This window comes from Chiloscyllium punctatum, chromosome 1 (genome assembly GCF_047496795.1).
Source record: "Chiloscyllium punctatum isolate Juve2018m chromosome 1, sChiPun1.3, whole genome shotgun sequence".
Lineage (NCBI taxonomy): Eukaryota > Metazoa > Chordata > Chondrichthyes > Orectolobiformes > Hemiscylliidae > Chiloscyllium > Chiloscyllium punctatum.
In genome coordinates this window covers 97,715,811-97,738,962 of record NC_092739.1, presented here as the reverse complement: position 1 = coordinate 97,738,962, position 23,152 = coordinate 97,715,811, and the positions used below count along the sequence as shown (strand labels likewise).

The 23,152-nt window shown below is 40.2% G+C and overlaps 1 protein-coding gene across 1 annotated transcript in view; it reads left to right on the top strand.

Annotated features, from left to right (window-relative positions):
* mtrex (Mtr4 exosome RNA helicase) overlaps positions 1 to 23,152 on the top strand; it is a 129,893-nt gene that overhangs the window by 53,626 nt on the left and 53,115 nt on the right. Inside the window, exons 12-17 of the mRNA XM_072571568.1 lie at positions 1,119 to 1,198; positions 3,900 to 4,010; positions 6,163 to 6,264; positions 7,796 to 7,921; positions 11,198 to 11,348; positions 18,350 to 18,522. Of these exons, the coding sequence (XP_072427669.1) occupies positions 1,119 to 1,198; positions 3,900 to 4,010; positions 6,163 to 6,264; positions 7,796 to 7,921; positions 11,198 to 11,348; positions 18,350 to 18,522 (743 nt within the window). The remainder of the gene's footprint in view (positions 1 to 1,118; positions 1,199 to 3,899; positions 4,011 to 6,162; positions 6,265 to 7,795; positions 7,922 to 11,197; positions 11,349 to 18,349; positions 18,523 to 23,152) is intronic.

The window sequence follows — 23,152 nt, the reverse complement described above, 5'->3', positions numbered from 1 at the left end:
GTTGGAAGAGATCACAGTCATCCTGTAACTCATTATTGGTTCGAATACTGCTTTCTTCCTTGTTTGTTCAACTTCTGCATACAGTTAGAACTTGCTGTCAACTCGCAAAGCAAGGTGGTATAGCGTTTGGATCCTTTGACTTGCTGGATGTTCAAAATCACTTTCTGTTACTTTTCTGTGCCCTTCCTCACTTTGACACTTGCCCCCTGTTCTTTTCTATCCCACTCTGAAGATTACAAAATACATAAGTACTGAATGCATGCTGTTGTCTTTTGACTCCCAATTAGTGGCAATATAATTATTGTTCGGTAGTTAGTATTGAAGTTTGTTTGCAAGGTTTTTGGTATGTAGAGAACCATTTAATCGCAGTTATTAGTTCAGTTTCGCACTTTTCAATTTTAGTATTTATATTGTATTATTATCTTGCATTGATACCAGCTTGAGCCCACAAGGTAAATGGAAGACTCAAATTTGTGTTGAATGTTATAATTCGTTTCTCACTGATGAGACACCTCATTATTACTTGACTTCTCAATTGAAAGAATTTGACATTGCAAGGAAATGTTGCCCGCCAGTTGGGAACTGTACTTAACTAGTTGAGACCCAAGATAAAGTCTAATAAGTATGTAACCAGGAAGCACATGCACGCTTGTTTAAGTTTCAAGAAATCACTTCCATTCTTTACTGAGTTTTCCTGATGAAGGGCTTATGGCCGAAACATCGACCCTCCTCCACCTCGGATGCTGCCTGACATGCTGTGCTTTCCCAGCAACACACACTCCACTTTACTGAGTATGTGTCCAATAATGTCATAGTTAGTTGTATTTGAAGAAACAAAAGTGAAATTATTATAAATGTTGGTTAACAAGTATAAACAAGTCATTTTCATTTACCTTTTCTATATTGGGTTTTGTGACCAACTGCTACTTCGGTTCTTAATGAGAAAGATGAAAAGTAAAAGTGAAAAGATAAATTTGGAAGAAATTTCCTTTAATATTTAATTTTATTATGATAAATTGCATTTTAAAAATGATTATAAATACTTTGCTTGGGCTATAAAACTGTAAAGAGTGAAGTTTATGCAGTTAAGTATATCAGAAATAATTATTTCCCCACAGATGATGAAAAAAAACTCGTGGAAGAGGTATTTAACAATGCTATTGATTGCTTGTCTGATGAAGATAAAAAACTTCCTCAGGTGAGTGCTTTGATACCAAATCAGGTATCTTATTTCTGTAAGTCCAAGTAGTAAGACAAATTTAAATTCAGTACTTTTTTTTAGGGAATATTAAAGCTGAAATGTTCCTTGCTCCATTTATGCTGATTCATGTGATGTTGCAATGCTCTCGTTGCATGAGGAAGTGAATATTAAATAATACTCAGAAGTTTGTTAGTGTATGGAATTCCCTTCCCTAGAAGGTAGTAAAGGCAGCATCTTTAAATTTGTTTAAAGTTTATTAGATATAAATGTACAAGAGAGTTTAAGGTTGGAGCTGAGACCATAAGAAGAACAGCTCTGATCTTAGTGAATAATGGATGAGGCTCGAAGGGCCTCATTTTCTTGGAAAATTAGTTTTGTATGTAATATCCTTGCATCCTTGCACGCGCATGCGCTCTCGTTTCGTCCCTCTCCATCCCACGCGTGCACGCCTGTCCCACCCCATGCACTTCAGTGAAAAAAGGCCCAGCCTTGATGCTTGATGACTCGAAATTTCCAAACCAGGCAACATCCTTTTAAATCTCTTCTGAATCCTCTCCAGTTTAATAATATGCTTCCTCTAACTGGGTGACCAAGACTAGACACAGTATTCTGGAAGAGACCTCACCAATGTCCTGTACAACTGTAACTTCTGTACTCAAAGGACTGAGCAATGAAGGCAAGCGTGCTAAACCTCCTTTTACCCACCCTGTTTATATATGATACAAACTTTAAAGAATTGCGTGCCCTGAACCCCTCGGTGCCTCTATTCTTCAACACTAACCAAGCGCCTACATTAATTGTATAAGCCCTACCTTTGTTTATTTTACCAAAATGCAATACCTCACTACTTATCCAGATTAAAATCCAGCTGCCATTTTTCAGCTCATTGACCCATTTGATCAAGATCCCTTTGAATCTTAGAAAACCTTTTTAACTGTCTACTGTGCCACCAATTTTGATGTCATCCTCAAACTTGCTAACCATGCCTTCTATATTCTCATCCAAATCATTTATAAAAATGACAAACAAAAGAGGACTCAGAATTGATCACTGTGGATCACCGCTGATCACAGGCCTCCAGTCCAAAAAGCTATCTTCCACCATCTCACTGTCTCCTGCCATTAAGCCAGTTATGTATCCAATTGGCAAGCTCACCTGGAATCTCATGTGACTTAACTTTACTAATTCATCTACCATGTGGAAGCTTATAAAAGGCTTTAGTAAAGTCCATTCATTAAAAATCCACCCTTCTAGTCCAGGTAACATTCTTATTAAGTAGCGATTTTTGAGAAAATTTGTAGCTCAGGTTGATGATAAGTATGTAAGTGAGCTCGCTGAGCTGGAAGGCTTGTTTTCAGACGTTTCGTCGCCATGACTAGGTAACATCATCAGCAGTTTGTCCTACCTCTCTGATTATAGGTCTTACTTTAAGGTAGATGATGCAATTTCCAGTTCCTTTTTTCAAGTGAAGATAGATAGGATCTAAGTCGATGTGTTTATTGATGGAGTTCTGGTTAGAATGCCATGCCTCTAAGAATTCTAGTGAGTGTCTTTGTTTCGCCTGTCATAGGACATGTGTGTTGTTCCAGTCAAAGTTATGTCCTTCTTTGTCTGTATGAATTGGTGTTCATGTATCATGGTGGCAAGTTTCTGCTTGTTTGTCTGATGTCACCAGCATATATGAATTGGAGATGCCAGCATACATGAACACCAACTAGCTACCAAAAGACACAACCCACAATCTCTAGTTCCCATACATACATTGTCTCCACTTCCCTCAATGGATGAAGCTCTAGCAACACCCAAAATGCCTGACACTAGCCTAGATAAAGTATCCCGCTTTATTGGCACCATATCCACAAGCACCCACTCCCTCCACCATTGACACTCGATAGCAGCAGTGTGTACCGCTTAGAAAATGCACTGCAGAATTTACTAAAGATCCTTTGACAGCACCTTACAAACTCATGACCACTTCCATATAGACGGACAAGGGGAGCAGATACATGGGAAAGCCACCATCTTCAACTACTCCTCCAAGCCGTTCACCACCCTGACTTATAAACATATCACCGTTCCTTTACTGTTGCTGAGTCAAAATCCTGGAATTCCCTCCCTAAGAGCATTGTGGGTCAACCTACAGCACACTGACTGCAGCAGCTTAAGAAGGCAACTCTACAGCACCTTCTCAAGAGGACTAAATCATGTCCCAGCTAGCAATGCCAACATGCCTAGAGTGAAAATAAAAATAGAGTTCCATCTTTTTTTCATTATTTTGAACACAATATTCTCCCAGCAAATTTGCTGCTTAAAAGGCAGCAGATGCACTGCCGAAGACTCTTGGTGTTGAGTGCCTTTTGTTTGTAGTGACCAGCAGTGACTTTGTATTTCCTGTTAAGTTTTGTGACCTTCGCTGATTTGATTGTAGAAATTGAGTGATGCTGAATACCAGTTGTAGATTATATCATGCTCAATATGCCCAACCTTCACTTGAAGAATGGCCATCTCTACTGAGGTGGCGTAATGCTGCACAATATCCATTGATGAATCTAAACTTGCTAGCTTCAGAAAGCAGGGGAGTGAGAGAGCAGAGAGCTTCTTCAATTTCAAATCTCTCTCCTTTATAGCATTATCTCTAATTTCAATGCATAAATTTTCAGAACGTTATTTATTGATATTTTAATTCATATGTAACCAGGTTGAACATGTGCTGCCTCTTTTAAAACGAGGAATTGGAATTCACCATGGTGGTTTGCTTCCTATTTTGAAAGAAACTATTGAAATTCTCTTCTCTGAAGGACTCCTGAAGGTAAAGTTTATCTTGGAATGTCTTATATATGCTTTAGAACATCGTGTAAAGGGGCCAGTAAGGTATGAGTAAGGTGATGTGTGGATGGGACTTCAATGCATGCTCATTGCAAGAAGTAACGATCAGTTGAGATTTCACAGGGCTGGCAGAGCGTGAGGAAACTGTGAAGGTGTGGGTGAGTTAGGAATAGAAGTGCATAACATTTGACTTTTGGAATTGGGCAGTCTTGGTCAAGCACTGGGCATCAGACTGATTAGGACATCCATGTTAGAACCATTGACTTTTCACTAAGTTTGACTTTTGACTAAGGGGCTAGTTTAGTTTGGGATTATGTTCAGCACGAACTGGTTGGACCGAAGGATCTGTTTCTGGGCTGTGTGACTCTATTACTCTCTGAGAATAGAATGACTGGCTGGAATGTAGTTTATGATTGAAAGATAAGGCGATATTAGTGCATTGTTTAACTAGAGGATGTTCTTGTGTGCAATTTAAAAATATTGTGTAAAATGTTGATCGTCATTGTCGAAAGAACAAATGAACAGAATATTAATATTGATGCCAGGCCATTCAGGGATGTAATCAGAACACATTATCTCAAAGAATAGTGAAATTTTTGAATTGTTTTGAATGTTGGTTCACTTGAAAATTTCGGAACTGATTGATCGAATTTTATTAGGTGTGTGTAGCAAGAGAAAGCAATCCAAGGTGAATGGAGTTGAGATATAGATCTCCCGTGATCTAATTAGATTAGCTGAGCAGCCTTGAATGACTGAATGTAATACTCCTATTCCTTTGTTAAATGTCTACGTTTAGTGATTTTTGTTCAAATATAAACATGTTAATTTAAAAATTGTATCAATTTCAGAAAACAATACTTGAAAGTAAAATCCTTCTTGATTTCTATGACCTGATGCAGTTACAAATTCCTAATCTCTGTTAATTTCACAAAGAAATTTCACATCTTGAAATATTGCGAGAAAAGGCAGCATTTATCACATGTCTTCCATTGACCTAATGACGCCACTTTGAATCAATATAGATGGTGAAGGTAGTTTTGTAATGGATGATACAACCAGATGGCATATTAGCCTCTATAAATAGTTACTTGATTTCAGCCTTCAGTTATAATTAATAAGGATTGGTCATAGAGTCAGACAGCGCAGAAACAGACCCTTCAGTCCAACTTGTCCATGCCGACCAAGTTTTCCAAATTAACCCAGTCTGATTTGCTTGCATTTGGCCCCTATCCCTCTAAAGCATTCCCATTCATGTACCTGTCCCATTGTCTTCTAAATGTTGTAACTGTACCTGCATCTACCACTTCCTTTGAGAATGTTGCCCCTTAGGTCCCTTTTAAATCTTTCTCCTATTAGCTTAAAATTATGCCCTCTAGTTTTGAGTTCCTCAACCGTAGGGGAAAGACTTTTTTTCATTCACCTTATCTATCCCCCTCATGATTTTATAAAACTCTGTTACAGTCACCCCTCAACCGTCTACACTCCAGTGGAGAAAAGAAGTCCCAGCTAATCCAGTCTATGTGTATAACTCAAACCCTCCAGTTCTGGTAACATCCTTGTAAATCTTTTCTGCCCCCTCTCCAATCCTTCCTATAGCAGGGCAACCAGAGCCATACACAGTACTCCAAAAGTGGCGTCAGCAATGTCCTGTACATCCGCAATATGACATCCCACCTTTTATACTCAGTGATCTGAGCAATGAAGCAGGCCAAATACCTTGTTTACAACTCTACTTGGGACACAACTTTCAATTAACTATGTACATGAATCCCTAGGTGTCTCAGTTCTACGACAGTCCTCAGGGCCTCACCTTTAGCTGTCGAAATCCTGCTCTTGTTTGTCTTACTAAAATGTACTACCTTGCATTTATCCAAATTAAACTTCTTTTGCCACTCCTTGACCAAATTGATTGAGATCCCTTTGTAATTTTAGATAACCTTCCTCACTGTTCACCACTGCCACCAATTTTGGTGACATCTGTAAACTTACTAACCATGCTTCCTATATTCTCATCGAAATCCTTTATAAAAATGATAAACAACGGTGGACCCAGCACCCTACTTTAGAGTTAAAGTATAGATGCTTGTGTACAAATGTCTGCATTTGATTCAGTTTTACAATAATTTATTTTCTAGGCACTATTTGCAACAGAGACCTTTGCTATGGGTATCAACATGCCAGCAAGGACAGTTTTGTTCACCAGTGCCCGCAAATTTGATGGGAAAGATTTCCGTTGGGTATGGAGAAGTTACCTTTCCTCAGTTGTTTTTACATTGCTCACAGCACTTGCCATGCTATTTAAGTTACAAAAATCTGTTTATTTTCACCATTTTGATGAAGTATTTAAACTGTACTGAGTGAATTTGAAAGCCAGCTTTGTGCAGTCTCTTATCTTGGAAGTCGTTTGCAGTGGTTAATTTTGATGTATGGTATGTTATCAAGTGCACAAATTTTGATAAGGGTATCCAACTTTAGTGGCATTAGTGAAGGGAAACATAGAGTAGATTTTGTCACATTTTTGTCTCTAGACTTCTGTGATTTTGCGGGCCTCTATCTCCCTTGCTCCCTCCATGTACATTTATCCTCCTTGTTTATGCAACTTCTAATTATTTTTATCTGTCGATCTTATGTCGATTTATCTTTCATCCTGTTTATATTTGTGTTTTGTTTTCTAATCTTAATGAAATACCAATTTCTTTTTTGTTTTTCATCAAAAGCTTCAGCTAAGGCTGAAATTTAAGATCTGTTTTTTTTTGTTGTTGCTGTTGAAGAAACATTCTTTTTTCTGGATTATACTTTTATTCCAATAGTTAGTAGTGTCTAAAATTATTGCACACTATTCTGAGATTTTTACCAGTATTGTGGAGAGTTATGTTCCATAATTCACATCTGATTCTAATCCAGGCCACTGTTTATGGTATATTTGTGAAGTCAAACCGTTTTAATACTTGGAATTTTCTGTAACTTGCATCAATGCTTTTTTACACCATTTTTCTTGTTTTCTCAATCTATGCATTTATTCTTGTGACAGCCACAGGTTTTTATCATTAAAGATGGATCTGTCTGCTGTGAACTGTTATGAGTGCAAGAGCAGGTGTCCTGTTGATTTTAAGCTTCCTTTGCTGTTTAGATGATTGATATGTGCTAAGGTTGCAGTGGCCCAGACTGGATTTGCTTATTTTAGTGGAAACCAGAAATGTGGATTGGCCTGAACACCAATGGAGAGAGAGGAACTGAATCCAAAAAAAATAGGCTGGCTCAGGATGTTGAACACCTGGTACATTTGAATAAGTCCAAGTTTGTTTTTAATTCCCCAAAATTTTGAATTTCTTTTTTAATCAAGAATCACTTCCATGATTCTGTCTGTTTGTAATTAGGATCTCTAACCATTTATGTGTATATATTGCATTAATCTCTTCAATTTTTTTCTTGCCCCCCCCCCCCCCCCAAAAAGACACAATTTCAGTTACTGTATAGGATTAGTGTAGCTTTATCTGTGTCAATGGCAGTTGCATTTGTTTGTTTGAAGAGCAAAGCAATTCATTCTTCAATATTTCCAAGTTCAGGTTGTATATATTGCATGCATAACTAAGTACTCCAGCTCATAAATAGTTCCAATAGCCTTGTGGTTTTATAATTTTCATTTTATTCAGCTTTTGAATATTTATGAATCCATCTCTATTTGGTCAATTAATGTTGCTCAATCATTGCAGCAGTAGTATACTTTCAAAGTTAAAAACACGCTAATGCAGTATTTGTTTCTAATAGATCTCTTCAGGGGAATACATTCAAATGTCAGGTCGAGCTGGTAGGCGTGGCATGGATGAAAGAGGAATTGTCATTCTTATGGTAGATGAAAAGATGAGTCCAAAAGTTGGAAAACAACTTCTGAAGGTAGTAAATTCAGTGTAACTTATTTCATAGACTCATACAGCATGGAAACAGACCCTTTGGTCCCAATGATCCAGGTCGACCATAGTCCCAAATTAAACTAGTTAATTTGCCTGCGCTCGGTCCATATTCATGAACTTATGTACATGTCTTTTAAACATTGTAACTGTAACCTCATCCACCACTTTGTCTGGACATTCCATTCCATATCTGAACCATTCTCTGTGTAAAAAGATTGCCCCCCTCCCTGTCTTTTTTTTTAATCTTTCTCCTCTCTCCTGAAAAATATGCCCATAATTTTGAAATTCCCCATCCTAGGGAAAAGATACCAGCCATTCACCTCGTCTATATGCCTCGTGATTTAATAAACCTCTATAAGGTCACCCCTCAACCTCCTATGCTCCAGTGAAAAAAATCCCAGCCTATCCAGCCTGTCCCCATAGTTCAAACCCTCTATTCCCAGAAATATGCTGGTAAATATCTTCTGATCCCCCTCCAGGTTAATAATAACCTTCCTACAACAGGATGACCAGTACTGGAGACCTCACCAGTGTCCTATACAACCTTAACATAACGTCCCAACTCCGATACTTGAAGGACTCAGCAATGAAAGCAAGTGTGCTAAATGCCTTCTTAACCCGGTCCATGTGTGATGCAAACTTCAAAGAATTATGTACGTGAACTCCTAGGTCTCTCTGTTCTACAACACTACCCGAGGTCTTACTTTTAATTGTATAAGCCCTGCCCTTGTTTCTTTTACCAAAATACCCAAATTAGATTCCAGCTGCCATTCTTCGGCTCATTGACCTAATTGATCAAGATCTCTGTAATCTTAGATAACCTTCTTTACTGTCCACTGCACCACCAATCTTGTTGTCATCTGCAAACTTACTTACCACGTCTCCTGTATTCTCATCTAAATTATTTCTATAAATAACAAAAGTGGATGCAGCACCAGTACCAGTGGAACACTGCTAGTCACAGGACTCCTGTCTGAAAAACAACCCTCCACCTTCCCTTGACTTGGTTTGTTTTAATTTAAATGTGTGTGAAAGTAATAACAATATCATTCTTAATTGACGAGTTAGTTAAGAGCAAAATAGGATAAACTAAGCTCCCATTCACTGCAGAATTCTGAACTGTAGAGGAATGCAGGTGTGCAGCAGAAAATCAAGAAATGTTGATGAACATCGCCCCTTACAAGGGGAATTGAAAGCAAACATAAAGTTATGCTTCACTTATACAGGAATCATTGTGACTACATCTCAAATACAGTGTGATCTTGGTCTCCTTATTTAAGAAAGAATGTAAATGCACTGGAGGCCATTCACAGTAGGTTGATTACATTGATAACCTTCAATCAGCAGCTTGTCTTATGACGATTGGTTAGACTGGCAGGATTCGTTTTCACTTTGTTTCCTATCTGTCTCAAAGTTATTAAGATGTAGCAAATTAGTGGAAGTCCAACGGGATAGTAAATGGTAACTTTGAAACGTTATGTGGAGAAGGGTTTGGGGGATGGAGGCAGGAGAGGCAACTTGCAGCTATGACTAAGAGAAAAGGATATCCTTGGAAGTAAGACACAAAAATTTGGAGAATAAACTTCAAACATTTGAATCAACTTGTTGAGGTGTTACAAAGTACAACTTGACAAGGGTACTAAAATTTTGGGGAAAGGGATAGGTTTTAAGAAGCAAATTAAAAGAGGCAAGGGAAGTAATGAGCCATAACATTTTGAGGTCAGACTTTCGGACCTTCGAGCATTGATAGCTAGTCAGTATGACTTTGCAAATTTGTTGTTGTGAAGTTGAAGGGAGTTGTTCCCAAAATGGGTGGGCTGTCCTGCACGGAGGTCATGCAGCATCAAATAAAGTCATGTTTCTCAATGATAAACCCTTAATCCAACATACCATATATCTAGAAATTGTCCTTTTGAGCATTGAATGGGTCCACATTGGAGGAAATAATCTATCAATACAGGAAAGAAATTGAGTGTTGAGCGTCATAGTGTAAAGACAACAGTCTCTGCATCAATGTCAGAAAAATGAAGGAGCTAGTCATTTACTTCAGGAAGCGGAGTGGAGGGCACGTTCCTGTCTGCATCAATGGTGCTGAGGTGGAAGTGGTCCAGAACGTCAAGTCCTTGGAGTGATGATCACCAGAAATCTATCCTGATCCACCCATATCAATGCAAGAGTCAAGAAAGCACAACAACTCCTCAATTTCCTCAAGAGGCTAAGGAAATTCGGCATGAGCACAAAGACTCTTACCAACATCTATAGATGCACCATAGAAAGCATCCTGTCTGGATGTATCACAGCATTGTATGACTACTGCTTTTTCCAAGACTGCAAAAACTACTGCGTTGTGAACACAGCCCAGTAGATCATGCCACCCAGCCTTTCATTTGTTGATTCCATCCATACTTTCCACTGCCTTGCAAAAGCAACCAACATTATCAAAGACTCTTCCCACACCAGTAAAACTCTGTTCCAAAGTCTTCGGTCAGACAGAAAATGCAAACATTTGAATACACGCTTGAACAGATTGAAGAACAGCTGCTTCTCCACTGTCATCAGACTTTTGAATGGACCTCTCAAATGTTGATGTTAATCTCTCTCTGCAGCTTCTCTGTAGTTGTGACACTGTATTCTGCAATTTCTATGCTACGATCTGTCTCTAGAACATGCAAAACAGCATTTTTCACTTTATCTCGGTACATGTAACAACAATAATTCAAATCAAATTAAATCAAAATCACCTACACCTGTTTTACATTTATTAAACCCTTTATTACCACCATTAGCACACACTTTGTATTTTGATCTGGGTACTATCACTTCTGTACCTTTCACTCCTCCTTGTCCCCCCTTTGCACAAAAGCCATGATTTTCCAGTGTCTGTCTAGTCTGAAGAGTCGCACCAGACTCTACGTTAACTTTCTGTCTCCACAGATGTTGTCAAATGTACCTTGAGTTTCTCCAGCATTTTCTGGTTTGTTTCAGATTTCCAGCATCTACAGTATTTTATTTTAACTTTTATGAATTAAAAGGTATACAGTTGCATGAAGGCAGGTTTGAAACATGTACAGAATATTTTTTTAAAAAGCAAAGTGTGATGACAAAAATTAATGAAGAAATTAGAAAAGAGAAAACTAGCTTAAAAAAATCAGTGTTTTCAGGGAAAGGTTGAAATATCCATGTTGTTTTATTATGCATTGAGAGTTTTATCTAGCAACAATATTTTTTACTTTTACTCATTTGGGCTTTCTTTTTCTAGGGCTCAGCCGATCCTCTTAATAGTGCATTTCATCTGACCTATAACATGGTTTTAAACCTCCTTCGTGTTGAAGAAATAAATCCTGAATACATGTTGGAAAAATCCTTCTACCAGTTTCAGAATTACAAAGCAATCCCAGGAGTGGTAGAAAGTAAGTGTCATTATTTTTCCCAGGTTTCATTGTTTAATAATTTCATGTAAAGTTTATGATTTAAATGATACTGTGGATGAGAATGTGGTTATTTTGTTCACATAATTTGATGAATATTTATCAACTTCAGGTCGGCTACATAGTGAAATCAATGTAAGTAATATCTAATGAATGTATCATCAATGTTGCTCAAGTTCTGTCACATAGATTTTGCCAATTAATAAGATACATACAGCTGAAACCAATAATTCCAGCTGTGTGAAACTGTCTCATGTGCTGTAATGTTTATTGGTATTTACAGTTGCTATTTTGAGGGCTGAACCTAATCATTTGTTGTATCTAAAAGATCCACACTTTCTGACTGATCACCTTTTCATGCACAACCAGTTAATATTTGTTCCCTGTACTGAGCTCTGGTATGTAGGGATCTGTGTGCTGTTCGGTATTCTGGATCATGTATGTAAAATTCACTGTCCTCTGCACTGCAGTATTTGCACCCATTATAACTGGCTGGGGATTGCACCACTTCAATTCCTTTAGTGTTACTATGTGTATATATTTAGGAAGGAATTAAACCAAAGTTGCTATAGATAATAGAAATGTAGTGATTGTTACTTCCCTTGATATTTACCCAATCAGTGACATTTCTGCAATTGTGCTCAACTTTCCATTTAGCCAGTGCTGTTATATCTAAAAAAGAGTAATGATGAAAATGCTCATTTCCCTTCAACTGCGATTCAGCACACTGCACTTGAGGGACTGTGTGAAAGTTTTAGAGATGGATAGAGAAACTGGGATAGCTCTCCATCAAGAAGAGAAATTTGAGAGATGGTTTGATAGAGGTGCTCAAAATCATGAGGGTCTAGCAGAGTAGGTACAGAACAAATGTTTCCATAAGCAAGGTAGTCAAAAACCCAAGAAACCCAAGATTTGAGGTGATTGGCAAAATAATGAAGGGAGACATGACCTGTAATACAAGTGTTGGAAAACCTGGAATGCACAGTATGCAAGGGTGAGTGGAGGCAGTTTCAACATTGACTTTAAATAAGGAATTGTATGAACACCTGAAGAGGAAAAACAATGTGCTGGCTTACAGGGAAAGGGATGAAGAGTGGAACTGACATGATTATCGCATGAATAGTTTCCTTCTGTGCTTTAACTATTGTGTAAATCTATACTATTATTTGTCATCTAAACTGGTAAATTTGCCAGAGTCCTAATCGACCATAGGGCAGCTCAGAGAGGCAACTGGTGATTGTGTAACCTGAGGGTCATCACGCCCTCGTGGTTGTCTCGGCCCGTATGGCAATTGAAACACTGCTGTTGGCATTACTCTGCATTGCTAGCTGACCCCGACATGTTGTGCTTAGACTTGCTATTCCTGCAGAATAACAGATTTGTTTTTTGTAAAAACAATTAAATTAGCATTAAAAATGGAAATAGGCCTTTTAGTCCAGCTAGTCAGTGCTAGTGTTTTCTTTACATCAAGCAGGAAGTACTTAATAGTTGTAAGCATACTGTTCACATGTCTCCAATTCTTTTACTTTCACTATCTAACTCAATCTCGAATAGTGACAACTATGTGTCTGTCATTTCTACTGAAATAAAAAATTTTCATTTGAGATTTGGCATGATGTTATCTCAATAATCTGGAAAAAAAGGCAGTTTTTTTTAACATGGCGCTTTTCAAGTAATAAAATATCCCAAATTGTTTCACAGGAAATTATGAAACAAAATATGACGTGCCATATAAAGATGAACAACAGCGTGGTCAGAGATTTTAATGAATATCTTAAATGAGGAAATTGAGGTGGAGAGGCTTTAGAGAGGGAATCCCAGAGATTCAATGTCGAGGCAAATGAGGTCAGAGTCATTAATGTATAACAATTAAAATCAGAATCCTCTGAAGCCATAATTAGATGTGTCCATTTATCTCAGAGTTGTGAAGCTGAAGAATATTACAGAATCAAGAAGGGAAAAGGTCATGGACAAACTTGAATGCGGGGATATAAATTTATAAAATTTAATTCACTGAAAACAGGGCTAATAGGAGAATGGGACTTGATAAGTGGTGATTGATATATATTACATTAATGCATTTTGGTCTCAGTTTGAACCACTTCAGGTAGGTTTATTCATATTGCCTAAATATCTTAGTAAGCATCTATAAATAATCAGGCAAAATACATAGTGTACTGCATCTCATTAGTACAGTAATTGTGATAATGTTGAGGGAAAATTGGTAAAAACAAATTTGTGAATGATATTTTACATGTATTGGCATTCTGTCTGTGGATCAAGGCAGTGAGCAAAAGTAAGCCACGCTAATATCAGAAATGGAAGCCTTAGACCAAAGTTCATAGCCAAGTGCTACTTGGGGAGCATGATGCAATTGTTTTGCAAAACTGTAGAATAATGAAAAGCAAACAAAAAGCATTTCATTAGGATTTTCTTGTTATAATTGATTCTTATACAAGAATAAATATAATGCAAATCAGTCATGACTATTAAATTACGTCATGACTATTAAATTACGTCATGACTATTAAATTACATCATGAAAAATAAAAAAAACTTTTATTTTCTGGTTTTCAAGTTGCAACTAAATAGAACCTTTACTTTTGCAAGCTGCTTTGAAGTAAAGTTAAGTTTTAAGGCAATGCTACATAGCGTTTTTTGTAATTCTTTGGATGTGAGCATTGCTGGAAGGGTTGACACTTATTGTCCCTCTTTGGTTGTCCTAAGAAGTTGGGGGTGAGTTTCTTGAACTGTTGTGGTCTAGTGTATTTAATTTTTCTTTCTGGTGGTTTGGTTATAACTGAGTAGCTTGCTGGGCTATTTGAGAAAACAGCAAAGGATCATCTATGTTAATTATCAGCGCATGCTTTAGTGTGAACATGGTTTGTGACCTTGGAATGTAATGAATAACAGAGACGAGATTAGATTACTTACAGAGTGGAAACAGGACCTTCAGCCCAACAAGTCCACACCAACCCGCCAAAGTGCAACCCTCCCAGACCCATTCCCCTGCATTTACTCCTGCCCCTAACACTATGGGCAATTGAGCATGACCTAACCTGCACAGTTTTGGACTGTGGGAGTACCCGGAGGAAACCCACGCAGACACTGGGAGAATGTGCAAACTCCACACAGTCAGTCGCCTGAGGCGGGAATTGAACCCAGGTCTCTGGTGCTGTGAGGCAGCAGCGCTAACCACTGTGCCACTGTGCCGCCCACTAAGTAAAGTTCCAGTTTATATTTTACCTTCAAGTAGGGAAGTGGGCATGAATGGCGTTATAGTTACTCAGCTAATAGATTCTATTCATGTAGCAATCAAGGCATCGTTTTTGACAAACATTTCATAGACTTTGTGTTGTGAGCAACTATGACACCTAGGTTCTTCAGGTTCCTGAAATAATTGAAATTTCTCTGCCTGAGTGTTGTTGACAGTGAGGAAGGATGTATTAGGTTACAGCGGGATATAGATAAGCTGCAGAGCTGGGCAGAAAGATAGCAAATGGCGTTCAATGTGGGTAAGTGTGAGGTGATTCACCTTGGTATGAGTAACAAAAAGATGGGGTACTGGGCTAATGGTCGGATACTGGGTAGTGTGGATGAGCAGAGGGATCTTGGTGTCCATGTACACAGATCTCTGAAAGTTGCCACCCAGGTAAATAGTGCAGTGAAGAAGGCATATGGCGTACTGGCTTTATTGGTAGAGGAATTGAGTCCCGGAGTCCTGAGGTCATGCTGCAGTTGTATAAGACTCTGGTGCGGCCGCATCTGGAGTATTGTGTGCAGTTTTGGTTGCCATACTATAGGAAGGATGTGGAGGCACTGGAACAGGTGCACAGGAGGTTTACCAGGATGTTGCCTGGTATGGTAGGAAGATCATATGAGGAAAGGCTGAGGCACTTGGGGCTGTTTTCATTGGAGAAAAGAAGGTTTAGGGGAGATTTGATAGAGGTGTACAAGATGATTAGGGGTTTAGATAGGGTTGACCATGAGAACCTTTTTCCACGTATGGAGTCAGCTGTTACTAGGGGACACAGCTTTAAATTAAGGGGAGGTTGGTATAGGACAGATGTTAGGGGTAGATTCTTTACTCAGCGAGTTGTGAGTTCATGGAATGCCGTGCCAGTAGCAGTGGTGGACTCTCCCTCTTTATGGGCATTTAAACGGGCATTAGATAGGCATATGGAGGATAGTGGGCTAATGTCGGTTAGGTGGGCTTGGATCGGCGCAACATTGAGGGCCAAAGGGCCTGTACTGCGCTGTATTTTTCTATGTTCAAATACATTTCTGTCCAGGTGCATACTGTTAAGCAATTGTTGACTGAACGTGGCATGACAACTTGAGAATGGTTTTCATAGAAAAATAAGATGCTTCAGATAATGGAAATCTGAAACAAACCCAAAATGCTGGAGAAACTCAGCAGGCCTAGTAGCATCGGTGGAGAGAGAAACAGAGAAAGTGTTTCGAGTTCAGTATGAATCTTCAGAACTGCAAATAGATGGAACCTTTATCGAGTCTTTAACTCGCACCCAGGATTTTTCATCTCAAAGGATTTGAGTTTATAGTGAATTCCCTCAGCACAGTCTCCAATTGTCTTCATCTTAGACCAGTTCTGACTTGAAACATTAACCGCTTTCTGTCCATAGATGCAGCCAGGTCTACTGAGTTTCTCCAATATTTTCAGTGTTTATTAATGGATCTCAAAAGTTATGATTGGAAGGTGTAAGAGATATCTATCCCTTTCTCTTGGATTTGTTGTTGGCGACAAACTTTGGTTGAATTGAGCTTTTGTCAACAAAAACGCACAATCTAAGAAAAATCTGTGGAGTCTCCAGTCATAGTTAGGAATGCAATTGAATAATTCTTTTGACAATATGCAAGAATTTCCTTCGGGTTAGGTTATTTTAAGATGATGTACTTGACAATGGGTGATAGCACTGAGGTAGTTCGCTGTGACCTGTCAAGTCTTTTGAGAGAGAAAGAAAATTCCTGGGCACCAGTCGAAAACCAGGTTCATCACCCTATGTCATTGAGAGTTGAAGGTCGTGGGAGAGGGGGGTCGGGGGCTGGATATCAATTCTTCTGATTATTTTTGCACAAACGAAGAGTGTGTACACTCGTTGAAAGTTAGAGCAGCTGGCAAGTAATTGAGGATAGTAGAATCAACTGCTTATTAATGAATACCTTGGGCATCCAGAATTCCTGGTAATGCCTTTTGAGTGTACATGTCCTGGCATTTCAATTTATTGCAGACTCTTATGATAGAAATTCTTGGTTTAGCATGCTGATATGATCAATTTAATTGACACAGCTCTTTGTAGTTTTCTTTGCTGATTTGTTTCTTAACTAATTGTTTCCTAATTTGAAAATTTTGCCATAAAAATCCAGCAATATAGTTATTTCTGTGCCAATGTGATTGTTTTTGTGAAATGAGTTTTTGAAATCCTACTCACATCCCTGCAGGTATTTGCATTTACTTTGTCAAACGAACTGACCATGAGGGTTTGTGAGAAACTGAAAAGTTCATGATGGTGCAGTGGTCTTTTGAGAATTGAATGAACTGCTTGTAATCCATCTTGCACCAGAACCCACTGACCCATCATTCGTGTGCTCACTAACACAGCTCCAGGCTAAGCAAAATCTCAAATTTAAAATTCTTAAGTTCTGAGGAAGGGCCACGAGATGCAAAACATTAATTGTTTTTTTCTCTCCACAGATGTTGGCAGTCCTGCCAAGTTTCTCCAGCAATTTTTGTTTTTGCATAAAATTCTTAACCTTATTTGTGAGTTCTTCCTTGGCGTGTCCTCTTTGACATCTGTAAACTGCCCTAAACCCACATGTTTAGGGATCTATACTAAGGCCTCTTGTATGCCCCCAATTAATTATTCTTTAATTGATCTTCAAATTCCATCTCTTGCACCAAACATTTTGATCACAGGAGCAGGCAGACTATTTGACCATTTGAGCTTGCTCGCCATTTAATAAAATCTTGACTGATCTGATTGTAATCTCATCTCTGTCCTCCTAATTGTGCTCCTCATAATTGTCAATTCCCCTGTCTTTCAACAAGCTATCTAACTCTGCCTTTCAACAAACTATCTAACTCTGCCTTTAGCAAATTCAATGACCCAGTCTTTACTGCTTTCTGCGAACACCAGTGACAAATGACCCTTGGAGAAAGACGTATCTTCACCTCCATCTTAAAAGCATGTGTCTTTTGACCCTGGCCCCCATACATAAAGAAATGTCATCCCAGGTATTCATTCTATCAAGTCTCCTCAGGATCCTTCATGTCTCAAACATTTTATCCCTCTTTCTTCTAAACTTCAATGAGTGTAGAGCACTATTGACCAAAAGTTGAACTAGATTAGCCATACAAGTTACATGGCAAGAAGAGCAAGTCAAAAACTGGAAATTCCATACCACATAATTTACCAACCAACGTCACCTACAACACACTAATCAGGAGATTAATGTAATTCACCGCACTTGCATAGATGAAAGCTATCCAGCAGTACTCAAAATGTTAAAAATCATAAAAGGGTGAAGCTATCTATCTTGTTAGTCCCCCATCAATATTTTTAAACACTTTTGTGCCATCAACAAGATAGCTGATGCAACTCATTAAAACATCTTTTGTATGTTGGCATCTTTGAATACACAACCTCTACCATCTAGAAAAAGGCAGTGGATGCATGGGTGTACAAGCAAACGTGTACATTTCCCTCAAAAGTCAGAAAGCATACTCACTTGCAACTCTGTCTTCATTCCTTCATTGACAATGGGGCAAAAACCCGGAAATCCATTCTGATCAGCACTGTGGATGTACCAACCTCACCTTCAGTGATTCTCCACCACCTTCTTGAGGATATTTCAGGATGCACAATTAATGTTAACTTTGTGAGCAGTGCTCATCTCCTACTAACAAAGAGAAATCTGTAAATAATATATCACGTTGTACAACTCAATGTATTTTGTATCTGCAGAAGTCAAGATATTGGAAGGCCAATACAATGAAATTGAAATTCCCAATGAAGAAAATGTCGTTACTTATTACAAAATAAGGCAGCAGCTGGCTAAACTGGGTAAAGAAATCGAGGAGTATATACACAAACCAAAATACTGCTTGCCATTTCTACAGCCAGGCAGACTTGTTAAGGTATACTTATATTTGGTTCCACTGGAGTGTGCAATACATTTATCATTGTTTCTATTGCTTTAAATTTCTGCAGGGAACAATGATGCATGCTACATCCCACCGCTCATGGAGGTTAAAAACAAGGCAGTCTTTTAATCTTTGTTACTTTTTACTGTTTAGGGGGACGCTCACAGTGGTCATGTCACTGGGCTAATAATTCCGGGATCCAGGTTGATTTGGAACATGGGTTCACCATCGTAAATAGTTATAAGTTAAATTAAAGCTAGTTTCAATAATAGTAAGACTAAGCAAACCACTCAGTTCAGTTGCACTTGGGGTGAGCAACAAATGTTAGCCTTGCCAGTGATGCCTATTTCCTATGGAAAAATAAATTTTGAAAATTCTTATTCAATCCTGCTGTTACCCAACCCCATATAGAACATAGAACGTAGAAAAATACAACGCAGTACAGGCCCTTCGGCCCACAATCTTGCGCCGACCGAAGCCAACCTAACCAACACTAGCCCAATAACCTCCATATGCTTATCCAATGCCCGCTTGAATGACCATAAAGAGGGAGAGTCCACCACTGATACTGCCAGGGCATTCCGTGAACTCACAACCCGCTGAGTAAAGAATCTACCCCTAACATCTGTCCTATACCAACCTGCCCTTAATTTAAAGCTGTGTCCCCTAGTAACAGCTGACTCCATACGTGGAAAAAGGTTCTCACTGTCAACCCTATCTAAACCCCTAATCATCTTGTAGACCTCTATCAAATCTCCCCTAAACCTTCTTTTCTCCAATGAGAAAAGTCCCAAGTGTCTCAGCCTTTCCTCATACGATCTTCCTACCATGCCAGGCAACATCCTGGTAAACCTCCTGTGCACCTGTTCCAGTGCCTCCACATCCTTCCTATAGTATGGCAACCAGAACTGTACACAATACTCCAGATAAGGCCGCACCAGAGTCTTATACAACTGCAACATGACCTCAGGACTCCGGAACTCAATTCCTCTACCAATAAAGCCCAGTATGCCATATGCCTTCTTCACAGCACTATTTACCTGGGTGGCAACTTTCAAAGATCTGTGTACATGGACACCAAGATCCCTCTGCTCATCGATACTACCAAGTAGCCTACCATTAGCCCAGTAATCCACCTTCTTATTACTCGTATCAAAGTGAATGACTTCACACTTAGCTACATTGAACTCCATTTGGCACCTTTCTGCCCAGTTCTGCAACTTATTTATATCCCGCTGTAACCTGCCACATCCTTCTTCGCTGTCCACCACTCCACCGACTTTCGTATCATCCGTAAACTTGCTCACCCAGCCGTCAAGCCCCTCCTCCAGGTCATTTATAAAAATGACAAACAGCAATGGTCCCAAAACAGATCCTTGTGGAACACCGCTAGTAACTGCACTCCAAGATGAACCTTTACCATCAACTACTACCCTCTGTCTTCTTCCAGCCAGCCAATTCCTAATCCAAACCTCTAATGCACCCTCAATGCCATACCTCCGTAATTTTTGCAGTAGTCTACCATGGGGAACCTTATCGATCGCCTTGCTAAAATCCATATACACCACATCTACTGCTTTACCCTCGTCCACTTCCTTGGTCACCTTCTCGAAGAACTCAATAAGGTTTGTGAGGCATGACCTGCCCTTCACAAAACCATGCTGACTATCCTTGATCACATTATTCCTATCCAGATGTTCATAAATCTTATCCCTTACAATTCTCTCTAAGACTGCCCACAACAGAAGTGAGACTCACTGGCCTATAGTTACTAGGGCTGTCCCGACTCCCCTTCTTGAACAAGGGGACCACATTCGCTATCCTCCAGTCTTTTGGCACTATTCCTGTAGACAACGACGACATAAAAATCAAGGCCAATGGCTCCGCTATCTCCTCCCTAGCTTCCCAGAGGATCCTAGGATAAATGCCATCAGGCCCAGGGGACTTATCTATTTTCACCCTTTCCAGTATTCCCCGGACCTCTTCCCTACATACCTCAAAGCCATCCATTCTAATCACTTGTGTCTCAATATTCACATCAGCAACAACGTCCTGTTCCTGAGTGAATACTGACGAAAAGTATTGATTTAGTGTCTCTCCAATCTCCTCTGCCTCCACGCACAACTTCCCACTACTATCCTTGACTGGACCGATACCTACCCTAGTCATCCGTTTATTCCTGACATACCTATAGAAAGCCTTAGGGTTTTCCCTTATCCTACCAACCAAGGACTTTTCATGTCCCCTTCTCGCTGCTCTTAGCTCTCTCTTTAGATCCTTCCTGGCTACCTTATAATTCTCAATCGCCCCAACTGAACCTTCACGCCTCATCTTTACATAGGCCGCCCTCTTCCCTTTTACAAGGGTTTCCAATTCCTTATTAAACCACTGCTCCCTCACAAGACCCTTTCCTCCCTGCCTGACTGGTACATACTTATCAAGGACACCCAATAGCTGCTCCTTGAACAAGCCCCACGTATCATTTGTCTCCTTCCCTTGAAGCCTATTTTTCCAATCCACACATCCTAAGTCATGCCTCACCACATCATAATTTCCCTGCCCCCAGCTATAACTCCTGCCCTGCAGTGCACACTTATCCCTCTCCATCACTAGAGTAAAAGTCACCGAATTGTGGTCACTGTCCCCGAAGTGCTCACCTACCTCCAAGTCTAACACCTGGCCTGGTTCATTACCTAGAACCAAATCCAGTATGGCCTCACCTCTTGTTGGCCTGTCTACATATTGTGTCAGGAAACCCTCCTGCGCACATTGGACAAACACCGACCCATCTAACGAACTCGAGCTATAGCTTTCCCAGTCAACATCTGGGAAGTTAAAGTCCACCATAACAACCACCCTCCTACTTTCACTTCTCCTGAATCATCCTTGCAATACTTTCCTCGACATCTCTTGGACTATTAGGAGGCCTGTAGAAAACTCCTAGCAGGGTGACCTCACCTTTCCTATTTCTAACCTCAGCCCAAACTACCTCAGATGGCAAGTCTTACTCCATTGTCCATTCCACCACTATAATACCATCCTTGACAAGCAATGCCACACATCCCCCTCTTTTACCCCCACCTCTGACCCTACTAAAACATTTAAACCCTGGAACCTGCAATAGCCAATCCTGTCCCTGTTCTACCCACGTCTCTGTAATGGCCACAACATCGAAGTCCCAGGTACCAACCCACGCTGCAAGTTCACCTACCTTATTTCTTATACTTCTGGCATTGAAGTATACACACTTCAAGCCAGCATCCTGTTTACCGGCACCCTCCTTCGAGATCGATGCCTTGTTCCTAACCTCCTTACACTCAAGGTCCTGTACCCTAAAGCTACAGTCCAGGTTCCCATGCCCCTGCAGAATTAGTTTAAACCCTCCCAAAGAGCACTTGCAAACCTCCCCCCAAGGATGCTGGTGCCCCTCAGGTTCAGGTAGAGACCATCCTGTTTATAGAGGTCCCACCTTCCCCAGAAAGAACCCCAGTTGTCCAGAAACCGGAATCCCTCCCTCCTGCACCATCCCTGTAGCCACGCATTTAACTGTTCTCTCTCCCTATTCCTCGACTCTTTATCACATGGCACGGGTAACAGACCAGAGACAACAACTCTGTTCGTTCTCGCTCTGAGCTTCCAACCTAGCTCCCTGAAAGCCTGTCTAACATCCTCACTCCTCTTCCTACCTATGTCGTTGGTGCCAACGTGGACCACGACCTGGGGCTGCTCCCCCTTCCCCTAAAGGACCCGGAAAACACGATCAGAGACATCACGTACCCTTGCACCTGGGAGGCAACATACCAAACGTGAGTCTCTGTCGCCCCCGCAAAACTGCCTATCTGTGCCCCTCACTATTGAGTCCCCAATAACAATCGCTCTACCTTTCTCCGCCCTTCCCTTCTGAGCAACAGGGACAGGCTCCGTGCCAGAGGCCTGAACCTCATTGCTTACCCCTGGTAAGTTGTCCCCCCCACAAGTATCCAAAACGGTATACTTGTTCTTGAGGGGAACGACCGCAGGGTGTGCCTGCACTGGCTGCTTCCTCCCAGTCCCCCTCACTGTCACCCATCTGTCTATAACTTTCGGAGTAACTACTTCCCTAAAGCTCTGATCTATAACCACCTCTGCCTCCCGACTGATCCGTAGTTCATCCAACTCCAGCTCCAGTTCCCTAACATAGTCTTGGAGGAGCTGGAGATGGGTGCACTTCCCGCAAGTGTAATCAGCAGGGATGCAAATGGCTTCCCTCACCTCAAATATCTTCCAAGAGGAACATTGCACTGCCTTCGCTGCCATCCCTCTGAAAGGTAAACTTTAAAAAGAAAACTGGATCTAAAGAAACAAACAAGCAAAATGCAGCACTTACCTGCTTACCACAACGGGTCTTATTATTAGGTTAGAGGAGGAGGGCGGGTGGGAGGCTCTACCCCTGTAGTGCCTCGGGTTCCTCGCCTGCGCGCTTTTATAGAGAAAAAAACCTTCCCAGGTAAGCTAGCACGACACCAGCTTCCAGGTCTGCTAGGCGCTTAAAATAAAACTTTAAGTTTTAACCGTTTAAAAAAAAATAACTGGACTATACCACGACTTAAAATAAACACCATCAGACAGCCGTTACCTGCTCCAC